General features: G+C 41.8%; 1 protein-coding gene across 1 annotated transcript in view; it reads left to right on the top strand.

The window, feature by feature from the left end:
• The first annotated feature begins 1,842 nt into the window (after positions 1–1,842).
• The window catches only part of RNF145 (ring finger protein 145), a 44,509-nt gene continuing 23,550 nt past the window's right edge, over positions 1,843–22,801 (top strand). Inside the window, exons 1-3 of the mRNA XM_032196934.1 lie at positions 1,843–2,070; positions 9,796–10,009; positions 19,830–19,938. Of these exons, the coding sequence (XP_032052825.1) occupies positions 9,826–10,009; positions 19,830–19,938 (293 nt within the window). The 5' untranslated portion in view covers positions 1,843–2,070; positions 9,796–9,825. The remainder of the gene's footprint in view (positions 2,071–9,795; positions 10,010–19,829; positions 19,939–22,801) is intronic.

The following is a 22,801-nucleotide window of genomic DNA, read 5'->3' on the forward strand; positions in this document are numbered from 1 at the left end:
TCCTATTGTCTGCTTGCAAACTGAAGTAAGAACTTCAGTGATTTGCTACAATACTTCCGTGATATAAATACTTCGAAATAATAGAAACTTTCACTCCTTCTCCTAGTAAAACCTATTGACGTATACAACTGTGAATTTGTTATTCTCTCTGCGACTTGATTTTTTTTTTTCAGAAGCAGCACTGAAAACAGGCAGTAGGATTTACAGATTCCACGGTTTACACCATTGCCCCTGACTTCAGTCAGCATTGAACCAAGCCCACAAAGAACAGAAGTGACTCATGTGATTTTTTTTTTTCTTTTCCCATGTACGGCATGAGAATACAAGCACTCCATAGAAATGGAGCTGAGATTCTTATGCCTTATATGACAGCTGCTGGTTCATACTCCTTGTGATAAGAAGTGGTGTAGTAGTACTGACAAGTATTAGTGAATAATAGTGACAAAGAAGCGAGTAGGCTGAGCCAGGCAGAACAATGGGATGGATGGAGCCTGGTGAAGCCAGTGTTTTCCCATCTTCTCTGATTGCTTTAAACTAAAAGCTTTAAATATATTTAATAAAGCTTATTTTTAAAACAGCATTAAAATCTGAAGCTTGTAAAAAATTGTATCAGTGAGCTGAGGTGGTACTTCTGTTTGGTAAGGCTGTCAAGTTGTGCTGGTTGGTCTCCTTTCTGATGATTACTGAGCTGACAGAAATGTGGGAGAAGGGTCCAGTGTTAACACCAAATGCAACCATTGGTGTATGCAGTAGGGCCGAGCCCTACCACAGTGTTGACAGAAACTAACATGGGCGAGTTCAAACTGTTGTTTTCTTCTGGTGTTTGGAAACCCCCTGGGTGCTGAGGGAAGGGTCATTTTGCAAAGCAGCGTAGACAGACATCCAAAGCCTTTATTTTAGTATCTGTTGCTCATAGTTCAAAACATTATGCTGAGGCTAAGCGTTTTTAATATGTATATCTGTGAATGCTACTGTTCTCATTAGAGATGGCAGGAAAAAAGCAATTACTAGGTTGGCTAGCCCAACCTCTGTGAGCTACAGGATTTTCCAGTTCAGCGTATTCCCTCATTCCTCACTGCAGCAGTTTCTCATGTCCTAGACAATGTGGCTTTGAATTTTTTTTTTTTTTAAAGTATTAAAGGCAAAACCATTACTTCTCGGGTTTCACCTTTTCCTTACCACTTAAAAGCTCACACTAGGGCTTGGCCGTGCAACCTGTGTGCGCTGAGCCAAGGTGGGATGTTTTGGGGGTCATGAGCTCAGGCTGTGAAGAGCTCTGGCTCTGGTCTGTGCTGTGGGGGGCTGCCCTTAGTGCAGGTCTTCTGCTGAGAAACGCCAAAAGCAGCACAAAAAGCTGATATTTTCAGGTTGATCACACCAAAGGTGACCACAGGTTCCACACCGCTGGAGCAGTCTGAGTCAGCTTTAATATTTTACATTGATAGAGCGCTGTGTTACACAAGGCCAGCACCGACTATTATCAAAACCGCAGATCTGCCCTTCTTAACCTCCAGCCAGACGCTACCCTTATTTTACAGAGTGACTTTTTCTGACTCATTTTTGGGGCTGGCCGCAGCCTGGACACCGGGGAGCTCCGAGCCGGAGCTGCAGCCTCGACATCCCACCGGAATCCGACCCCGAGCCTTGCCGAGAACGAGAGGGGCCCGGCGGGCAGGGCAGGGCACGGCACCGACCCCTTCCCTCCGCATCCCCCATCGGTGCCCCCTCACAGCGCGGGGGCGACCGCCGCCATTCCGCGCTACCCCCCCCTCCCCTCAGTGGAGGCGGGGTGCGCGCATGCGCGGCGCGGGGCGTCGGGCGCGCGCTGGCAGCGGGGCCATGGCCGCCCTGCTGCGGGGCCGTGCGCTGGCGGCGCCCTGAGGCGGCGCGGCGCGGCCATGGTGCCTCAGGGAGCCGCTCTGCCGCCACCACCGGGCACCGAGCCGCCGCTCTGAGGCGCCGAGCCCCCGCCGCGGGACCGACAGGAGGAGAAGAAGGAGAAAAAGGAGGAGGAGGAGGGGGGAGAATAGGAATAAGAGGCGGCGGCCACGACCACCACCACCGCTTCAGGTGATCGCCCACCCCTCCGCCTGTGCGCGCTCCCGTGGGGGGGGCACCCGGCTGCCTCCGTGCGCGGCCCCGAGTGGGGGGCGAGGGCGGCGCCTGGCGGGCGGGGAGCGGCCCGAGCCGTGTGGGTGGGTGGGGGGCTGCGGGTGCGGGTGCGGGGGGGGGGGCCGCGCTGGGCCCGCTTGTGGCGCTGGGCTCGGGCCCGGCGGCTGAGCGAGGCGCCGGCTTCGTGGCGCCCCCTCGGTCGGTCTGTCCGGCCCTCTGTCCGTCTGTCCGACCCCCAGCTCGGTGGGGGCGGCCTGAGGTAAGGAGCGACCCCCCCCCGCAGCACCCCGGGGTGGCACTGAGGGGTTGGGGACCTGGTGGGTGCTGGGTGGGAGCCCGGCATCGCCTGCCTCACGTTGGCTGGCAAAAGGGAGAGTTCTCCGGTGGTTTGGCTCCTGAGTGCTAGCTGCTTGTGATCTCAGTGAAATTATAGGTATATATATTTCTTGGGAGTCTGTAGGTGTTGCTGTGTTTGTTCCTTCTGCGGGTTTTAACGCAGGAGTTTCTGGTAAGTTGTTTGGTGGACTTGGGACTCGTTTGTGGCAGTTATCTTGAGCGATCAGCTGGCTGTGCAGGGCTATCTTTTTGTTTCCAGCTACTTCTAATAACTATGGCAGTCGGCTGCATTTCTTTTCCAAGTTCTTACGTCTTTAAAGGGTTTAATTTTATTAATTCCTAAACTCATTAGGGAACAGGCATCTCTGTGACCACCGCTATATAGGAGGATCATCAAAAACCTTAGCAACATCGAGCTGCTGCTTGTCCAAAGCGCAGGACTCACCTTGTTTATGTCAGCCTTAGAAGGAACTGCTGACGTTAGAGCAACCTAATTCTGGTGAACTGAGCTGTGTGCGTCTGAAGAAATCCTGGGGAATTCCTTCCTTTGGAGGTGATGGAAGGAGCTTAGTGTCTGCTCGGCTTCAGCTGCTGGAATCCGTGGTGCAGATGCAGAGGCACATCATGCCAGCAAGACCTGAATGAATGGGTGTGCCTTGGAAAACTCTATAAGCCTGCTTAGTGTTTCACATTGCACTCTTCAAAACCTGCTCTATTTGCTACTTCAGAGTCGTTTTCTTCCTCTTCACGAGTACATGCAGAGGGCTTCTATTCCAGTTTGCTGGAAGCCTCTTTTATTGTTTGGTGGTTACTGGTTACTCGCTTTCTGAATCCATTTTTATTTCCAGACACACCTGGGAATGTTTGATGTGATTATAAAGTGGATGGGTCATGGTAGTTTTGCCTTTTAAGTGCATATTCACGTCTAGCACCTTCGATATGATTCAGACATCTGTGCGTTGGTTTCTCTCTGCACTTACTTTTAAAGCATTTCCTTTCATTTTAGAGAAGCCTTATTGCTTTGTAATTAATTGCGTGCTTGAAAGGAGCATTCAGAAGTAGATGGTTCACCTCATGGAGTTTTTCTGGATTTTTTTTTTTGTTCAGTTGCCTGCCTGTCTTGAGTTTAAACATGGTTTAAAAGGGACTTTTCTAAGTGTTTTTGCCATTTGTTTGATCTTCCTGTCGCACAAGTCTCTTAGTGCAGGAAGCTAAGCAGCCTATTTGACAGGCCTGGAAACTGATGCTCTTTATTTAAAGGACTCAAGTAGATAAGGTGCAACAATGGAAACTTTTACAGTATTGACAGAGGAAAATCTTGAAAGTCTTATTTTCTATTTTAACTTCTAACCAGTTGGGTAGCTAGTTGTTGGCATTGCAGGCGCTAAACGTAGGCTGCGTCTGTATCTGAAATGGCTAAAAACTAAATGAGCAATTGTGGAGGATGGGATATATTTCATCCTGTCATGTAACTGCATCCTGGTAACACATTCGGGTTGCAGGTTTTTTGTGGGGGTACCTGAGCTTTACTTGCGTGGCTGGTCTTCTGTGATCCAGCTTTTGAGGGAGGTTGTCAGAGCCTGCATCATCTTGGGCTGTCATTACTGCTCCGTGTGCAGGTCCCCCGGGTATTCTGTCCTCTGCAGAGGCGCTTTGGGATTGCTGCCCAGATTTTCTCAGAATATGCTGATACAAATGTGGTTAGGCAGGCTTGTAGGTGTAGACTTGCAAATATGGCCGTGATAGGGAGGGAAAAAAAAAAAAAAAAAGAAAAGCTGAATAACTAGCTAATAAACTGAACCTTGGAACGACAAGAAACTGGAGAGTTGAAAAGGACCCGAGAGCAGTTTGGTTTCTGTTGATTCAATCTATTTTTTTTTCCCCTGAAGAGTTTACTTAAATATATTTATTTATATATTTAATGAATTAGATTGCTGTCATTTAGGTGCTTAACTGGACAGCTGTGGTCTAAAAAACAGGCAGCCCCTCTTATTGTGACCGAGTTTGAACCGGTAACGTGCAGGCAGAGAGCTGATCATGTAGGAAACCACAGAAAGATTTTTCTGCAGACTTGCTGGATTTGTTAACCTTTGTTACTGTGTGTTAGTCCCCGAGTTCAGTTCCCTGGTCTTACCTGCTCGTTATGAAAACTAAAAGGGGCAGGATGTTTTACAGGCTGCCTATAAATAATCCACTTGCAATATAATTGAGTGTGCTGGAACTGCTCGCAGTGTATGAAAGTACTCCAGAAATAAATCTTTAAAGCAACTTTAACTTCACAGTGCCGCGATACGCATTCTCATTTCCTGAATTGATTTTCTTCTTCCTCATAAAGCTAGCTAATATTGAAAGTTGGAAATGTAGATTTTTCTGCTATAGAGTTAACTGTCTCTAGTTTGTTTTGCTGTTTTTAGCATGTCTTTAATATGAATGTGTGCTCTCTTATGTCCCTACGAACAGCTATGAGGTGGTGCCTACGTATTTTGCAGTAAAAGTTGCTTATTCCTGAAGTATATTGTGCATTAGTTGAAATGATTAATTCAGGTATTTCTCAGTTGATAGCTGATTGGGTCTTGCCTGAGCAGGAATTTAGCAATTCATTTGTTTTCTAGATGGAAATAGCAGTTCTCCAGTCCCACCGCCGCTCCAGCTCTACAGCAATCCATATTGTCAAACCAGATGGGGAGGGGAATTTTGTTTATTCTTCATAACTTCTCACATGGCAAGATTGAGTACTCTGTTTGCCACCTGACACTCTCCAAAGCTTTGAATCGAATGCTAAATACTCAAGGGTTATTACTTGAAATTACTACAGTAGTGAGCTACGAAAATGCAGTATTATTGGAGATGCTGACCGGATCTTAATGACAGCTTTACTGTACACGACTGCAATGTTTCACCACTTTATTAGTGCGCTTGGTATGCTCATTGTGTCTGGCCTTCTCAGCAGAAATTTTGAGTGCTGTCCTTGTTAGCCAAAACAGAACTTGGCCTCGTTTAAATTGTACAGGAGCAAGGCATCTTTCTGCTTTCCTTGCTGCTGACTGCATGGGAAAGAGCTGTTCTGATGGATCGGTGACTCACATAACTCTCCGGAGCTCTAGTTTTTTTTTTCCTTACAGGCTCACACAGGGAAATTCTTTTCTAAGTGTATATCTGATAAACCTTTTTGTCCTGTTCCTTCCCTTCTCTGTTTTCTCTCTCCCAGACTGATGATTTAAGTCTCTGGAGGATGGGATTCTTCTGTACTTCAAGTTCTTTTTTTTTTTTTTTTTTTTCTCAAGAGCAGGACAGGCACTTGGGAAGAAGGCTTCTGAGAAATGCATGAATATAGCACTTCTGGGACTAATTTTAGTATTTTAATTTTTTGAACTGTGACATTGAATCTTTCTATAGTTGCAAGTCAAGATTTTTTTTCCCCTCTTCAAGATCTGTCTAGCCGTGTTTAACCTTCGGAAAAATCAAACTATTCCTGATTTAGGAATACCTTCCGTTTAAGTATTCAAAGTCAAAACTAGATTACAGATCAAAGTCTGCTTGTTAATGGATGTGTGCAAAATCACTAGAGTTTCATAGATGTGAAAAATGGAAGTTGAAAAAAAATATATATATTTTTTGGAGGGGGGTGATGGTGTCAGCCTTTCCAAATGCTTTAGGTCTTAATCTTGCAGGAGAATGAGCGCCTTGTTTGTTCGCAGATGTTAGACTAGACATTGCAGGATCCAGTCTAGTTGTGAAGTTCTGATCCCAGCTGGAGCTACTGAATCTTTCTGTGATGATTTTTGGTGCCAGTAGTATCAGAACAACTCTTAGGTTTGCAAATATTCCAATATGTTTTAGTAAACATTAAGTAGCTTCTGTGTAATGCTTTTCTAAATATTAGAAACTGTGTTCGTGTGACTTAGCACCTGCTTGGATAAATGGATGCAGGTTTTGTGTCCCCTTGTACTTTATTAGTATTTGTTTCCTGTGATGTGATAGTTTTATATTGAATCGGTGCAAAAATCAGTTACATTGGTTTGGGGCATAAATCACAGCCTCAGACGAAGTGGCAAATTTTTATGTGAAGGCAGAGCCTCAGAAAGAAATTCCTATTATAGGGAAAATAAATGTATGTTGTCTTTGAGAGTTTTTTAAGCTTGCTGCTAATCTGTTTTGCTAATGGAATTAGCAGGGACCAATTTGTAATATTTTAAACAAACAAAAAAAAAAACGCAAATAAAATCAGGTTTTGTGAATTCTACTGTTGTTTTTGAAGCTAGCGAGGAATATGTTTTTGACAAAATGTTTGTGCCAGCTGAGGAAGGGATTTTTGAGCAGTGCTGTGTTGTTAGAAAATAAGAATGTTTCCATGAGCATTAATCAGTTGTGATGGGAGACTTCTTAAAGCTGTTTGTGGTCAAATAGCGCAGCTGTGCTTGCACTCAGGGAAGAGGTGAAGTCAGAATTTCTTCCCAAGACTGTGCTTTTTCTTGTCCTGATTTGGAACAGGAAGACATTTGAAATCATCAGGAAAAAATTCTGGTACACAAACTCGCAGCTTCCCAGTCCTGCTCTGAAGTCCATTTTTTGGTCATGTTAAAGCATGGCCTGTGTTCCTCTAATGTCTGAGCATCCAGCAACTCTTGTCATCATTATTTATCTAAAGGTTTTAGAGGCTTAATGTTTTTGTTTTTACACCAATCAAAATAATGTATTGTGAGAGCTCTTTACAATATAATGAGCTTAGTGCAGCGGACTTTGTTGCTTGCCTGCATTACATTCTGTTAGAACTTGGCAGCAATTACAACTGAGGCTTTATTTAACACATCCACATTGCCACTGAAGTTAATTTTAAAGAGTTTCTTATTAGCATTGGGTGCTTTGTTAGGCAGTGACAGAATATGCTGCAGTGTTTCAGTGGCTGCTTCTTGTAATACATGAATTAATTTCCATTAATACCCATCAATTGCAAGAGAATGTGATTTTCTGAGTTTGTTTTGCTTTTGTTTTAACAAGTTCGCAATTGGAGTTTGTTGTAGGTGACAAACGCTGCACTTCCCAGTTTTCTTATATTCTCAAGTGTGCAGGTATGAATGTAGAAGATTGTTTAATTTGGATGTGCAGAACCTCAGTTAATTTTGAGTGTAGAGAGAAGTCCACGGAAATCTGCATTCAGAGTACTTGGGGAAAGTGGAAACTTCCTTCTTGTCTCGTGTTTGGTTGTTGCTGTCGGCTAGAGGAGGTTTGCTGGTTACAGGAGCATAACTTGAAATCAGGTGCTTGTTGGCACTTTATGTGGGGAATTTCATGACAGCGTGAAAACCTGTACGGCAGCTCCTGCCCACCCCTAAGCCCTGATCCACTTGGAACAGCGACCTAGCGAAAAGCAGGAGGAAGCTTGGTTCAATTAATTCACTGTAATTAATTTTGCATGCTTGGCAAAACCAAGGAGTTTTTTGGGGAAAAAAGGTACAGGACACTTGAAATGTCTTCATATGAATTGTCTTTAAACAGCGTGCCTCTGAGCTTTTCTAAGCATAGGCTTGAATTTTAGTATGCAGCTGAAATGCTTTGTGTAAGTCCCAGCTTGCACTTGTTCAGCACCATACATTAAAACTCCGTCTTCATTCACACTAAATGTTGAACACCAGTGTTCTTTAAGCTATTCTGGTTATGATTTTGGTTTTTCGTTTTAAATATCTTCCAGTGTTGTGGCTGGCCTTTGAATCCCCTTGGGAAGCACTGCAAAATGCCCAGTGGAGTGGTGTGTGCCAGGGAGGGCTGTGCTGCCTTTGGGGTCTGTAGGGCTTTTGGAAAAGGTGCCTGTGTTTGCATAACCTGGCTGTGGGTTAGACGAAGGCAAGCTGCAGCCCTGAAGCCTGTGGTTTACCGAGACGAATCTCGCTATCGATCTGTCCTGGCTTCTTGAGCTGAGTTAGTTTTGTCATTGTGCCTTGACAAGTGTCAGAGTGGCTTTAGGTGTGCACCTTTCTCGTAGCATCTTGTCTGTGGCAGCACAAATACAACTTCAGACAATTCTTTGTGCATGTCCTTGTACAAGGAGGAAATGTTTCTTGGTTTCTGTGTGTGAGCATGACTTCCTTTCATGCTGTGCTTCTGTGTTACCTTTTTAAAAAATTTCACAATGACCATTTGAATGAAATCCTGTGAAACTTACTTGGGAAGTGCAGTTCCAAGCGTAGATTTTTCTGTTTTGGTGGCTGGGATGCAGTTCTTTCGAAGCATCCCTCTAATAAGAAAAGGCTAAACCTGAACTGGGCTGCAGACTGGTGGTGCTGGGGCTGATTGTTTTCATCTGTTTGAATGGCTGCTTGTGGATTAACACTCACTGGGATCATCCCCACCTTGGCCTTCAGCTGCACTGCTCCGATGGGCTGTGTGGAGCTGGTGGCTTTCAAATACAGCCTCGGGTGGGAGGGTGGCTGAGTGCTTAAACAGCACCTTTCGTTTAGGGGCTCAGCTGAAGGCTGTGCTCTGACAGGATGTGGAAACGGATCCTTTTGCTCTTTAAAATGGTCCTGTTGGTGACTATATACCTTTTGAGATGCTGTTGTGGACCTGTGGACCTTTTTTTTTCCCTTACAATTTTGAAAGAGGAAAAAAAAAGTGTTTTTTTTTTTTTTAAAAAAAAGCCCTGTGTTGTCTTGCATCATCCATCTACTCTGCTCTCAAGCTCTGCAATTAAATTACCTTCTGGTACTCCTGAGAGAGGATATAGTCTTCTGTTTGTATGATTCCTTGTAGGGAATTACATTAAAATGAGCAGAATATTTGCGTCACTAATCTTAATCTTTGAAATCACCAGCCCTCAATTCCATAAAGTATAAAATCGTAGAGGTTAATGAATGTCACAAATAACTTTTCTTTGTAAGTTTGTGTATTGGAAATTATTTCAGTTTGCATTGAGAGTTATAGAAATAGTGTACAGAAATAGCATAGCTCACGGGAGATCGTGAATCTTGGTGGTGTTTGGTTTTTAAAGCTTATGCAGTAGCTTACCACAATGTAGTATCTTGTACGCTGTGGTCCTTTGGCTGGGGACTTGGGTGCTGAATTAGAGGAAGTAAGAATAAAGGTTTGTTCAGTGCATACCCTATGACCATTTTTATTGTGTCATTAACCTACTCCCACAGCCCCCCTTTTACAGTATCCTCGTGGAAAACTGCTAGCAAATTGATCTTCATATAGCAACATTAGAAGCTGTCCTGTCTGGATGTGAATTTTAACTCGGTTGATTCATTCAGTCATTTGTGGCCGCACAGGAAGCCCCATTCAGATGATCAGTAATAGCTGTTTGTACAGGGAGATTGATCTGATTACTCTTCTGTCTTGTGCTATTTACAGTCTGCTGCCAATTCACGGAAAGGGAAGAGAATGGCTGCGAAGGAGAAGTTGGAGGCAATATTAAACGTGGCCCTGAGGGTCCCGAGCATCATGCTGTTGGATGTCTTGTACAGATGGGACGTCAGCTCATTCTTCCAGCAGATCCAAAGAAGTAGCCTGCACAACAACCCTCTCTTCCAGTACAAGTACTTGGCCCTTAATATGCATTATGTGGGTAAGTGTGCGTGCATTCAAGAGAAAACGCTGCTGTAGTAAATTCCATTCTGCTCGCTATGAGAACTTTAAGAAATTATTAATAGCATGGCAATACTTTGATTTCAACAAATAGTGTTATAACAAATATAATCAGCGGAACTGTAGTTAATATAGGGCTCTGTTTATGTAAGCCGTAAATAAATCCTGCCTAGGGTCTGGAGCTTTGTTATTTAGCTTTGATATGTACACAGAGTCAAAGTTGATGTCTGGAAACAATATCGATGCCCTGAAAGAATAGCACAGTGACATTGGAAACATTTGACTAGTAGAAAAGCTGCTTGGAAATGCTGTGCAGACAAAAGTATTGTAACTTATGTCGTTGGCATTAAAAAAAAAAGATTAGGGAAAAGGTTGCCTGCTCTGTACTGTGACCACAGCACCAGAAAGTTGGCTTTCACAGCTGCGTGGACGTGGCTCTTCAGTTTACAACTCTATGAACTGCATATACACTCTGAGTTGAGTAGAGCACATAACTACGGCTTATGTTGCAGATAAATGGACAAAATTACAAACACAGTTCAGGGGGCTGAGGTTTCAACCTTGGCCTGCAAGTCTAGTGCTGAAATGCTAGAAGTCTGGTTTTAGGAGATGAAAGGATTGCTGTTCTGGGACCTGCTCTCCAGGTGGGTATGTGATTCATCTAGTGAGTGCACATGGGGTTAATTAGGGATTGGATCCGGACTGATGAGGTTGATAGCCAATGAGGACCTGCATGAGTACTGCCTAGCTTTGAGAGAAAATGGCTAGCATGTAATTATGCCATTCTGCAGCGTTTCTTCCTTTTAGATGGCTTGGAGGATAACGATGTACTGCAGTCAGCTCAAGGAAACGCCCTTTAGTTAAGTTGTTAGAGGAGTGTGGTTTTTTGAAGTGGCATGTCCAGGTTTTTAATCCAGACTGCAGAAGTGCTGGCATGTGACTTTTTGGTTTTAATCTACTAAATGTCTGCTGTTTGGAAGTTATTTACTGTCATTAAAATCACGTGGCTTTCTTTGTTTTGGCTCCATTCTACTTTGCTAGGGATAGCAGTGTATCTACTTCCAGTGCAAACAGCTGGTCTTACTGCTTTATGGGGTTTTTATAGGTTTGTGGAAGACAGTACTTGTTTGTTGCTGGTGAACGGGACGCAGGACCATGGAGGCATGTAGCTTTATCTGGCCTTCTCTTGCTTTGCCTTTTCTGTGCATGTGACTTGTACATTTTAGGAATTGGTTCATCAAATCAGTTTCTAATACAAAACTAACAGTTGTGTAGCAGGTTATCAGAAGGCAAATTCCAGTTGTGACACAGCCCTTTCTTATAGCAATTTGATAGCCTTGTCCTTCCTTAAGTGTGTTGAGATATACTAATAAAAAGCATTACAGAGATAAGTATTATTACTTCAAAGTATTTCTCACCTGGAGGCTATTTTAGTACTAAACCAGTGGATTCTGATTCTGTACTCCTCATACAATCACTCAGCAGTACTTTTACTTTTTGCTTTTACAGCACTGTGTCTATGCTTTCACTTTTCCAACTGGTAGTTGCTGGGATCAAGGACTTCTAAATAATCAAGCAAGTTGCTTGTTCTAAAAGATATTAAGACTATTTTCAGTGACAAAGCTTGTGCTAGTGCTCTTTAAATAAAGTTGATTCATGTTTATTCCTTGGTTGTTGTGTTTTTTCTTAAAGCTACATCAGTGTGAGGCTTGGCTAAGTCAACTTGCATGAGTTTTTCAGTAGATTTTATTGCAACAGTTAAGAGAATCACCTTATTTAAAATACTGTATCAGAACATACATATCCATTGGATTTGTAAGGGAAACCAAGTATTCTTCCACCACTTTGGGAAATAAAGCTTCTTTGAAGATCTGTTGGGGGAAATTAATTGCTAGCATGTAATTTGGATGACAATTTACTGTGGATATTTTTTAGCATGCTAATTTATTTAAAAAAAAAAAAAGTCCTCTTCATATTTGAGGTAAGCAAACACAGCAAATGCTGCAGCAGCTTTGCAATATCAATCAGTCACTGAATTTCTTAAAAGATACCGTATCATAGAAGTGCTTTTAACAGCTTAGGAGATCAGGTGCATCTATCTCAGGTAGATGCTTAAGGAATGATTTGATTAGAGAGCCATCAAAATCAATAACATCTACTAGTCTTGATATAGTGAATCTTTTCCCGGAACTAAGGATCAATCTGGACATTACTAAGAATATCTTTTCTGTTTAAAGGCACTCTTTCTTTCATCCATTTGACTCAAAGTTTGAAAAGGCAATTAAGAGTTGGCTGGGTGAGGTGATATATGTTAAGGTGTGATTCATGTTCCAGTTAGCAGTACTGAGAATGTAATAAAAGCCTCTCGGATGCAATTTGTTCTCTGATATGGCTTTTCCCTTTCATATCTTTTCATGAAAGAGCCCTTATCTGCTTTAGTGGAAGGAAAAATATTCCGTCCTGATAACCTCTCTGCCACAAGTTCAACTGGATGAAATTTAACTATAAATGTGCAAAGCAATGCAAATAGCAGAGATAAATTTCTGGTTGGAACTGTTGAATGTAAACAGATTAATTCAGCATTGGAAAATGATGAAGTAGTTTTGTTTATCAAATGGCGCTGTGGTTACTGTTCCAGCGGGGGGGAAAGGCTGCTGAATGGCCTGCAGTAGGCTTCAACACGAAGAGCTTGTGATAAATGTGCAGGTAGGGTGCTGTAGTAGGTTGACACGCTGTTACTGGGTAGAGAGATACCAGAGGAAAAGCATTAGAAAACAAATCAACTTTTCTGTCTACAAACATAAAAGGTAAAATGTGGTTTCATTAACATTTTATTAAAATTGCTTTATATAAATTAAAGCATCCTCTTTAGGATGTGTGCTAGCTAAAAATGGCTTACTTCCTCTGACTTTTATGTGGTGTAGGCTAGTGCACACTGCTACAGCTAGACTTCAGTGCTTGCTTCTATGCTGTAGAGGAGCTCTTTGGGGACAGTCGCTTCTTTTTTTATTCTTTTGATAAAGGTGGAAACAGTTGCAAGCACATAATTTCCTCCTGTGAAGGCCAAAGTGATGCTATTTGTTCTAACTCTTAAGTACTCTGAACTAAATGGGAAGAGAAGAGTCGTGCTTAACCTGTAATCATGGTCAGACTTGGAACTTAACGTCACCATTGTGCTAAAGGCATAGAAGTGCGCTAAACACAGACTGTTTTCTTAGCTAAGAATAAAAATGAGAGCAGTTTTCTATCTTAAACTGTATTCCTTGTAACAACAACAAAAAAAAAATCAGGGAAAGGAAAGAAACTAAACACTTGGAATAATTGGAACATGCATCATCTTTCACAACACCGCGTGTAATTGCAGTTTCTTAAACTGTGTGGTTACCTTAATCGTTTGGTCACCTCGCAGGCTAGGTGTGAACTACTTGTTATGAATGATGCCTTTTGAGAAGGGGCTTGTGGAAGGAGAAACCTGAACATGCAGCCATCTGATGGCAGCTGATTGCTGTGGTATGCCCACTTTCTTTGAGCTCTTATGGGTTAATTCAATCTTTTATTTGTACAGCTTTTTGTGGTGCTTCTTCTCTTAAGAGGAAAGATTGAGCTGTCTGATACAAATACAATAAAAAGTGCCATGTGAAGCTTTGGTGTGAGAAGAAGGAAGCAGCTGGTTCATTCCAGAAACTAATTTCCCAAAATCATGAGATGAGGGTGCGTGACTAAATGTGCAAATGTATACAAAGACAAAGGTGCTGCTCAGATGCAGCATCTGAGTTTGCTGTCCTGTATCTTCTGTCACCCTCCTTCCAGCACCACTTAGGTAAATGGGTAGTAGAACTATTTTTTGAGTGTTACTATTTTAAACTGTAGCTAGTTCTAAGTAAATGCAATTTGATGGCATGCACTTGATCTTTATTTCTTACCAAAAACCAAAGCAAAACAAACTTGCTGTGTTTTTATCCTTTTGGATTAAAAGTGGTGTGTGCTACAGATGGTAGACAAAGAAGAGAGCAGAGGATATGCCATGGTCAAAGTACAGCATGCCCTTTTTTCTCTTTCCAGCTCTAAAGACTGCTGGTTCACATGCTGCTGCCATAGTGTCCCAGGCTTTTACTAAGCAGCTTTTCCAGTATACAAATACTTTAAAGTAACTTTTCTGTACAAAGCTGGTAACTCTTTTAGGCAACTTGTATAATTTTTTATTAAAAAGAAGTCAATAGTATCTTGCTTGAAAGGAGATTATTAAAATTTGATGAGGTTCTGTTGGCTATTGTGTTTTTCTGAGCACCAGTCTAATGACAACTTGGCAATTTGTGTTCAGAATTTGGAATATGTTGTGAGTGCTCGTATTCTTATGGCTCCACTTCCAGTTCTGTGTTTTTTTGCAGTACCCTTCAGGTTCTTTGTGGTTGTGGTTAGTGCCAGAGCTCTGATTGTTACTTGTGCTGTATTATAGGAACAGCCCCGACTCGTACAGCAGAACTAGAGCATAAAGTCCATCGGTTTGTTCAAACAAAACTGTAAATCTGTAGAGAACCCTGGTCTTGGATTGTTTATACTCAGAATGCTGAATCTGTTACACATTTAATAATTCAAGAAACATCTGTTGAAACCGTGTGCCCCAGTAACAAGCAGATTGTGCTGTTGGAATTCTTTTCACTGAGATATGCAGATACTGGTGATGGTTTCAGATCTTTGTTTATTGTTACGCTGTACCATGACTGGGTAAATACTAATTTGCTTGTGCACAAGTAGATTTAGATTTGTGTTTTCTTAATGTAGAACTAATTTTTCAACATATTTTCAGAAAGGCAAAAATATTTACAGTGTTAGCTCAAAGCACAAAACTTCTTGAAGCGTGTAACGTTTGTTTGGGCAGCTCTGGCTGAGTGGGAGGGTGAGGGGAGAGGAGTGCCATGGCTTGCCACACAAAGACATCGCTCCTCAAAAAAAGCAACACCTCTTAAAGCCCACTGTGCTTCTGCTGCCTCGGACAGCTGCTCAGCTAGCACCCATGAGGCTAGATGGAAGATGCACTTGTTGGTGCTAGCACTGGTGCCCCAGTGACTACGTGAGATTGGTACAGGCTTAAGCTATTTGGAGAGCACTTAATGCCTGGCTTGTAGGTTGAATACATTTTGCATAGTTTTTTGTGTTGGAGCCACTTCTGATGCAGGAGAGGTCCTTGTGCGTGGTGCTTCTCTGACTGTGTTTTAACAACAGATGAAGAACTAGTCTCACTCTCAGGACAGCTGTCTCAGACAATTCAGAAGACCCCATTTGGCTGGGTTATTCTTCAAAGATTCTTAATACAAGCTGAGGATGTACAAGAACTTCTGTCTTGTTATGTGACTTAAAAACGAGTGGCTGTTGTGGTTTCTTCTGGTCTTGAGCCAACCTGAACCAGAGAGGCCGTGGAATCTCCCTTGGTAACTTCTGCATCTTGCGTTTACCTACTGGGAGCTCTAAAACCGGTCTTTTTAAAGTCATCCTTTTTTTGAAATAGATGTTTTAGGCACAGATGATATATTAAATCTCTATGTAAATTGTTCTGGTGACTGGTTACCCCAAGAAGTAGATTCACTGGGAATAAAGGTGCAAGCTGCTGTTATACTGCTTCTGTCATATCAAATACAGTCTTTGAGAAGTCTGTCCCATGTTATGGGTACTTGTATGTTGTGGCCAGATAATCTTCTGAATAAACTGAAATGAGGACAGCCAGGGGTTAGCTAAAATGCAGTAACTGACTCTGTGGTGCAGGGTTCCTACTCGGAGTCAGGACAGATGTGAGTCTTGATGGCGTTCTGTGGTCACAGCTTGCTGCTTTACTGGGCACTGTGAGATGTGCCCTTTATCCTCAGAGGGTGTGGTTGAGTGGGCAGATAGGCCCTTGCAAATTAAATTTCTGGTACAATCCAAGCAATTGTGCTATTACTTTCTGGTGCTTGAAGATTTGAATTCCTCACTTTGTAGCATCCAGCATAAGGAGCTGCTTTTCTTCTGAGCACAGCGTTCCCTTGGCAAGCCTCTGCAGAAGCAGCATCCAAGAGATGGTTTGGTTTATTAAGAAATGTTATGAACTCTTGAATTGGCTTTCATGTGCTGAGTTCTCATTTTTTGACTAAACCTGTAGGAAACTTTGATTAATAATGTGAAGTGGACACGAGGGATCTGTAATCATGCAAATGAGCACTAAAATGGCTCGTAAAGAGGATGAGTTGCAACTTTGATCGTGCTCTAGAAGCCTCCGCTGCCTGCAGCATGCCAATAAAACTCAGGCACCTGAGTGGGCAAAGAGGTAAGACGGGGTGAGAGCAGCTGGGAAACACCTTGGTGGGATGCAGATAGAGAGTGCTGAAAGGCAATCTGAGCGTGAGCTGCTGCTTGCTCTGACAATGAGCACTGCACGGTGAGAGGTTTTCATCTAGCTGAATCAACAAGTTAGAAATGAGGTCATGAGCCAGTTAATACTCATGTTCTCATCCAGCAATGTTTAACTTAGCTTTTCTGCTGATTTTCCCCCCCCCTCCCCCCAGTTTTTCTTTATTTTCCCCAGTGCGGCCTAAATCAGCCCCAGTAAAAGGCAGTAGAAGCTCTCTGCTTCCTTTTGCTCCTGAATGGGTGCTGAGCAGCGTGTGTTTGTAAGGCTGGCACAGTTAGTTGCTGTTAACCCATGGCTAAAGATTGTCCACTAAGATGTTTTTCAAACTGTAAATCCCTGTGTATGGAGAATCTCTCCAAAAGGGAGGGGTGTATATTTTCAGTACCGTGCTTGTTTCTGACAGAGGAGATGTGAATGGAAACAGAATTTAATGATTTAGATGAGAAAGCTGCTGTGAGAAATTTCATTTCCTGGGCCTTTGTTTTGAAGTAGGATCTCATTTATGCTGTGCACTAATTACATCATTTGCTGAAGTGAAAAAGAAAGGGAATAGAATGTCACTGTTAGTATGTCTGAATTTGAGCTTGTCTTCCTTTTCTTCTGCAATGAGCCAGTTTGGTAATGAGTTATTTGCTTTCCTTTTTTGGCAGAAGGCTTGTAGATAAAAATGAGGCTGGTACCACTCTGGGAATAGGGCCTCTGCAGCAAAAATGCAAATATTGCAGTATCGAGGGTGTCAAACACTCACTTACCAAGTCATAAGAGGGAACTGTAAATAAGAGTGAAAGGGAACTACTTAAACGTCTCTCACTCTCTTCTTCTTCAAAACCTTAACAGTAAGGGCAAACAAGGCCTGTTTCCAAGTAAACCTTTAAATTCTGGCCCAAACCCGTGAGCAGTGGTGTTCATCTTTAAAGCTGCTGCAGCAGCCTTGGCTGTCTTGGTGCTGCCCCGTGCTGTTGGGAGGCTGGCAGTTTGAAAGGCACAGATGTGGCAGTAGTCTTTGTATCTTCTGATGTGCATTTAGACCTTTTTTCGTTCCTTCAGTCCATCCTATATTTCAGTTAGCGATCACACAGAGAAGAATGAACTTCAGTCACTTCTAAAATACTCCTGTGTAATATAGCTGTGTGGCAGTGCAGTAACTGCCCTCTGAAATGCCGTCCTTTTACATAAATTATCCTAGCAGTGTTCAGGTTACATCATCATGTGCCCTGGGAGCAGACCGTCATGTGATGGAATAAGGTAAAGAAGATGGCAGAGCTTGAATGCAGATACAGTGAGCAGGTATTCTTGGACTGTTTGTAGGGTAAAAGAGGAATAAAAGACTGCATAATAAACCCCATCTGTTTCTCCTCCACCTGAAGGTGAGTCACGGGCTGCAGCGAGAAGAAAGGTTTAGAGAGGTTTGACTCAAAGGCTGGAATGGTGCATGGCTGTGCACCAAAGAGGTGTCCCTACCTAAGCAATCAAGGGGAAGTGGTAATTAGAGAGGAGACTAGATATTAAAAGTGTCTGCAGTTGTTTAGAGAGCTGGTGAAGCTGTGGTATGGTGCAAACTAGTTAAATGTCTAGTAGATTCTGTTGGGAAATTTCTACTCTTGTCATTTGAGTATTTGATGGAAAGTGGTGAACAGAGAAGATGAATTCTCCAGCATACAGGTCTGCTAAGAAATCTTAAGATAGGAGCATTGGCTCTATCGAATTAACCAGAAGCATGCTATTCTGTGTAAAACAAGCGATAGAAAGAAACTTGTTCTAGGTTTCAGGTCCCTTTGGAAAGATCAAAATAAAAATGTTTTAGATGCTGTGCAAAAACTAGTAGTGGTGACTTCAGTGATACTTCATTTTAATCAAAGAAACTATCACTTACTGTAGCTTTTGGAAAGAGGGAGAGCAAATGTTTTTTGTCTATCATCAGTCATATGTATCATAATCTATCATATCTGAATCGAACTTTGCTTGGCATCCTGTGGGTCTGATGCCTTCTCTAGGAGCATGTTGCAAGTGACCTTCTTGTAGACCTAACTTCACAGGATTTTAGAGATTGTTTATTGAAGGTGGGAAATATTAAGTAGCCTTGAAATACTTCTACATAAATACTAACTGACTTTGAAATCATATCTTTATCAAATATGGGAACATATTGTGTTCCTTAGTTGTTTTATGGTAGCTGTTTGTCCCACGGTTGAGTGCTTAATTTAGAGTCGCATTATTTCTTAAGTGTTTTAAAAAAGTTCAAAGTACAAATTAACTCGGTTAAGAAGGCTGTGCCCAGAGTTGCTGAATGGATGGATGATACTTGAAGTGCAATGTGTATAGCACAGCTTTAAGTGACAGTCCAAGTCCTTTGGTGTTTTGTTCTTAGCTGCAGGGAAGTTGCTAGCTGTTGCTTTTTTTTTTTTTTTTTTTTTTTTCTAAATGGATTTCAGTGCCAGGCACTTCAGTTGACCTTCAGAGAAGAGCATGAGTGCACTGCATTGTGGTGGTGAGCTCGGAAATAAAGATCAGTAAGGGCACCATGCGACGGGTCTCTGACCTGCAGAGTCTGGAGAGGATGGGCATCACTGCCCAGTTGTGAAGTGGACTTCAAAGCACCGCGTTAATAAAGTATCCTAATGAGAGCACGTAGGAAAGAAAGGATCATTGTTCTGTGTGTTGTAAAAGCTGCTGAGCAGCCAGGCTGTGTTTTTGAAGACTAGCCTTGTATCTGCATTGGGTCTTTTTCCACAATCTTGCTAAATGCTCTCAGGCAGCAAGGGAACTGCTGGTGTCAGTGCCCATGAGCCATAGGTTGTGCCAAGGTGCCTTGATTTGCAGCATCCTCATGGCTTCAATGTGCCTTAAAATGTGCTCGGATGTTACTGCTGTGGGGAAGAGCCTGTGTCTACCTCAAGTTATGGGCATGCAAAGTGTCTTTAGGCCATGAAGCTGCAGTGGAAGAATGAAAATATGTAATGATAATCAGCATGGATAAGTGTTCTGTGTGTCCCTTGTTTAAAAAATAATAATAAAAATATTTTTTACATCACATGACCGGGTTTGTTAGGTGGGATAGACTTTTTTTAAAAAATCATGTTACAAGGAAGCTTATTTTCACTAGCAACTGAGACACCTAGGCCTTTTTCCCTAGTTACATAGGTTAAAATAATTGTCTTCTTCAAATACTGGAGGTCAAGTCCAGTGCTTGGTATCTAGATGTAAATTTATAGAAGCTGGTAGAGCTATTTCTGTTCATGACCAAAAAAAAAAAAAAAGGGCATTTTTTTTTTTGTGTGTGTGCTGTTTTGCTAAGAGGAAAATACAGGTACCTGAGTTTTAAAACCAAATGAAAGCAAAGGCAATTAAAGAGATCTGAATGCTAGTTCATATTTCGAGAGAACTTTTTTGAAATGCTAACCTCTGCTTTCTGTTACAGGTTACATCTTAAGTGTTGTGCTCCTCACTTTACCAAGGCAACACCTTGTTCAGCTTTACCTGTACTTTCTGACCGCATTGCTGCTGTATGCTGGGCACCAGATTTCCAGGTAGGAATAAATGGGTTAGATTTGTTAGTTTCACTTGGGATTTAAAAATCTAACTGATGTTTTGTTAATATCTTCTGCAAGTGGGTTAGGGCTGGTTTTATGGAGGCACTTTTTTCTATGCCAGACACCTAAATATATCATGCTGTTTATCGTGAAAAAGTTCATGGAATTAAATGTGCTGTCAAGTAGTTCTGGTGTATTTTTTGTTGAGTTAAAGGAGTTTTGAGCTGCTTTTGTGTGGAGTGTAATGCCCATTAATCTGAGAAGAGAAAGCACTACACGACAAAACGTTGCCTCTGATGTAGTAATCTGACTTACTCAGTGGCTCGGTTTACATGCTTTCAACACCGGAGCATTTTACAAAGCAGACAGGACGTTACCTTCAATTTCCTGGCACCTAGGAGGAGGGAGAAAATAGCTGTGGGAGATGGTAAAAGTAAAGTAATGGTGGAATTTATTCCTAAATTCATCTTTGTGTAATATATTTTACAGTCATAACAAAAAGAAAGGTGTTTGGATTTAAAACATAAGGCAAGAGGCTAGAAAACTGTGAGAAAGGCAGGACAAAGTAGATCATCTTTTGTTTGGCTCCAGCTAAATCCGTTGAAAGCCAATGTAAACTTTCACACTGACAAGATGTTTAATTGGAACCAAAGAGAGTGCCCTCACATTAATGTCTTTACATGGGAAGTTTTGCAAATGTGGACTTAAGCCTGATTTATTTTGGTGCCTGCTGATGGGAAACATTTAAAAATGTGCTTTTGATTGATTTAAGTGAAGTAATAGGTTTGCTATTTTTGCATCAAAATCGTTGTTCCGAAGCATTTGCTGGAATATCTCTTACGCAGTACGTTGCAGCTCTGGGGAGTGTTAAGGAAGGCTTTGTGGTGACTTGACATGTCACTGGTGTGGTTGTCAGAGTTTCAGTTAATGATTTCTTGAATGGATGAGGATGCAAGAGAGGAATTATGGCCTCTTATTTACTGGGTAGGAAGGAAAGGGTTTTTTTATCATCCTCAGGGGAGTCCTGAGTTTTTATAGATACAGTTTGTGGGTGTTTCTCTTAGAGTTAAAGGCTTACTTATTAGAAAAAGCAGCCTAAACATTATTTAAGAGCTTGTGTTGAAATAAAAATAAAGCTGGTAACAGATGCCCATCAGATACAGAGTTTGGTCCAGAATATTTATAGCTAGAGATCCTTAAGCCATTTTGTATCTTTAAATCTTTCAAAAGAAAGGGAGATGGTATGGGTTTCAGTTGATACATTAAAGAATAACGTTATATGATTTTAATAGTTCTTTATTGGTCGTTTTTCTCCATAATGTGAATTATAGCTGGTATCACTTTGAGAATTACAGGCTTCATTGAAACATGTTGGATAACTACAGCTTGGACTGTTTGGAGTGTTCTTACTAAGCTTTCTATACTTGATACTTCTGGAGTGTGTTAATAAAGACTTTAATTAAATCTTGCATCAACTGGCACAAAAATATTTAATTAAAAGATGTCTGAGATTCAAATAGTCCAGCAGTATTCCCTAGCTATTTTGCATAGCAAATGCAGCTTCTAGCACTTCAGAGTGAGCGTACCCATTCCCTAGATATGAGACTGACTTGGTTGGGAAGGAAGCACTGTTCAAGGGGATCTCAGCACCAGCCTCTGTATAATGCAGGGAGCGACACTTGAATTAGCTTTTCAAAAGAATTTTTGAATCCAATTAGTTTTCATACTGAAAATAGTGAAGTGTAACTGACACAGATGAACTCTGCTGCTGGAGCTGTACCTCTTACTGATGAGGCTATCCAATTCCAACAGACGTCTCTATTTAGCAGACTGATCGTGGTAAGACATACAGAAATCACGTGTGCAAACTGTTCCTGATTTTTTTTGTTGCTAATAAATCTGCTTAGAACAGAAAACTCGCAGTGCACTGCTCGTAGGCTACCAGTTGGGATGCTATTTAAGACGGATGAAGAGATCCCTTATTGAGGCCAGTTTGGTTATTGCAAATTATAGAACAAGACCAAAATCAGCTGGCACTTGTGACTCTGCAGTGTCCTGGAAATTGTGAGCTGTTGAAAGACTGCAGCTCTCAGTGCTGTTTTTCCACCCAGAAATAGCTTGTGGTTCAGCTGCACGTCTAGGAATAAGATCTGAATTTTATAGTTAAGCTCTGACTTCAGACTTCCAGGTCTCTGTGACCTTGACAATCACTTAACTTCTTAGTGTTTGCTTCCTCATCTGCAAAACTGGGACTTACCTTAATGTGTGCGGATTGATTAGCTAATGCTCATGAGCACTTGGGAGAGTCCAAGGAGGCGCTGCGTTTGTGTGACATGTTAGCCTGGCAATTTGGGTAGAGAGAATTCACCATCTGTTTATGGAAAAAGGAGAAGTCAGCTTTAAAAAATAAAATCCTGCCGCTCTTGACAAGGAAAATGTATGTGTGTTTTTTTTTTTTTTATGTAGCTGCATGAATGTCTTGCTTAAAGGGATCACATTTCTTCTTCCCAGTTGCAACAATAAAACCGGGGAAAAGAAATGCAGTTATTGTGCAGAAAAGAAATGATGCTAAAAAAAAAAAAAATTATGATTACATTCCAGATGTTGAACCTGATAGAGCTTGGGGTGAGAAGATTTGAGGAGAGGGGAGTGGGAGAGGGAGAAGGAGGAAAAGGCAGGAAGCGAGGGACCAAATCGTTACTTACGGATAATCTTAAAAGATGTTTTTAATTTTAAAGATATCTGTAGACATTCAATACCTACGGCTGTGTGTGTTTGATGTTAACAGCAAAGATTAATCAGCCACAGTAAATGTCGGCAATATGACTCGGGTCAGATAACCACTGTTCCTTATGTCTGT

Source organism: Aythya fuligula, chromosome 14 (assembly GCF_009819795.1).
Source record: "Aythya fuligula isolate bAytFul2 chromosome 14, bAytFul2.pri, whole genome shotgun sequence".
NCBI lineage: Eukaryota > Metazoa > Chordata > Aves > Anseriformes > Anatidae > Aythya > Aythya fuligula.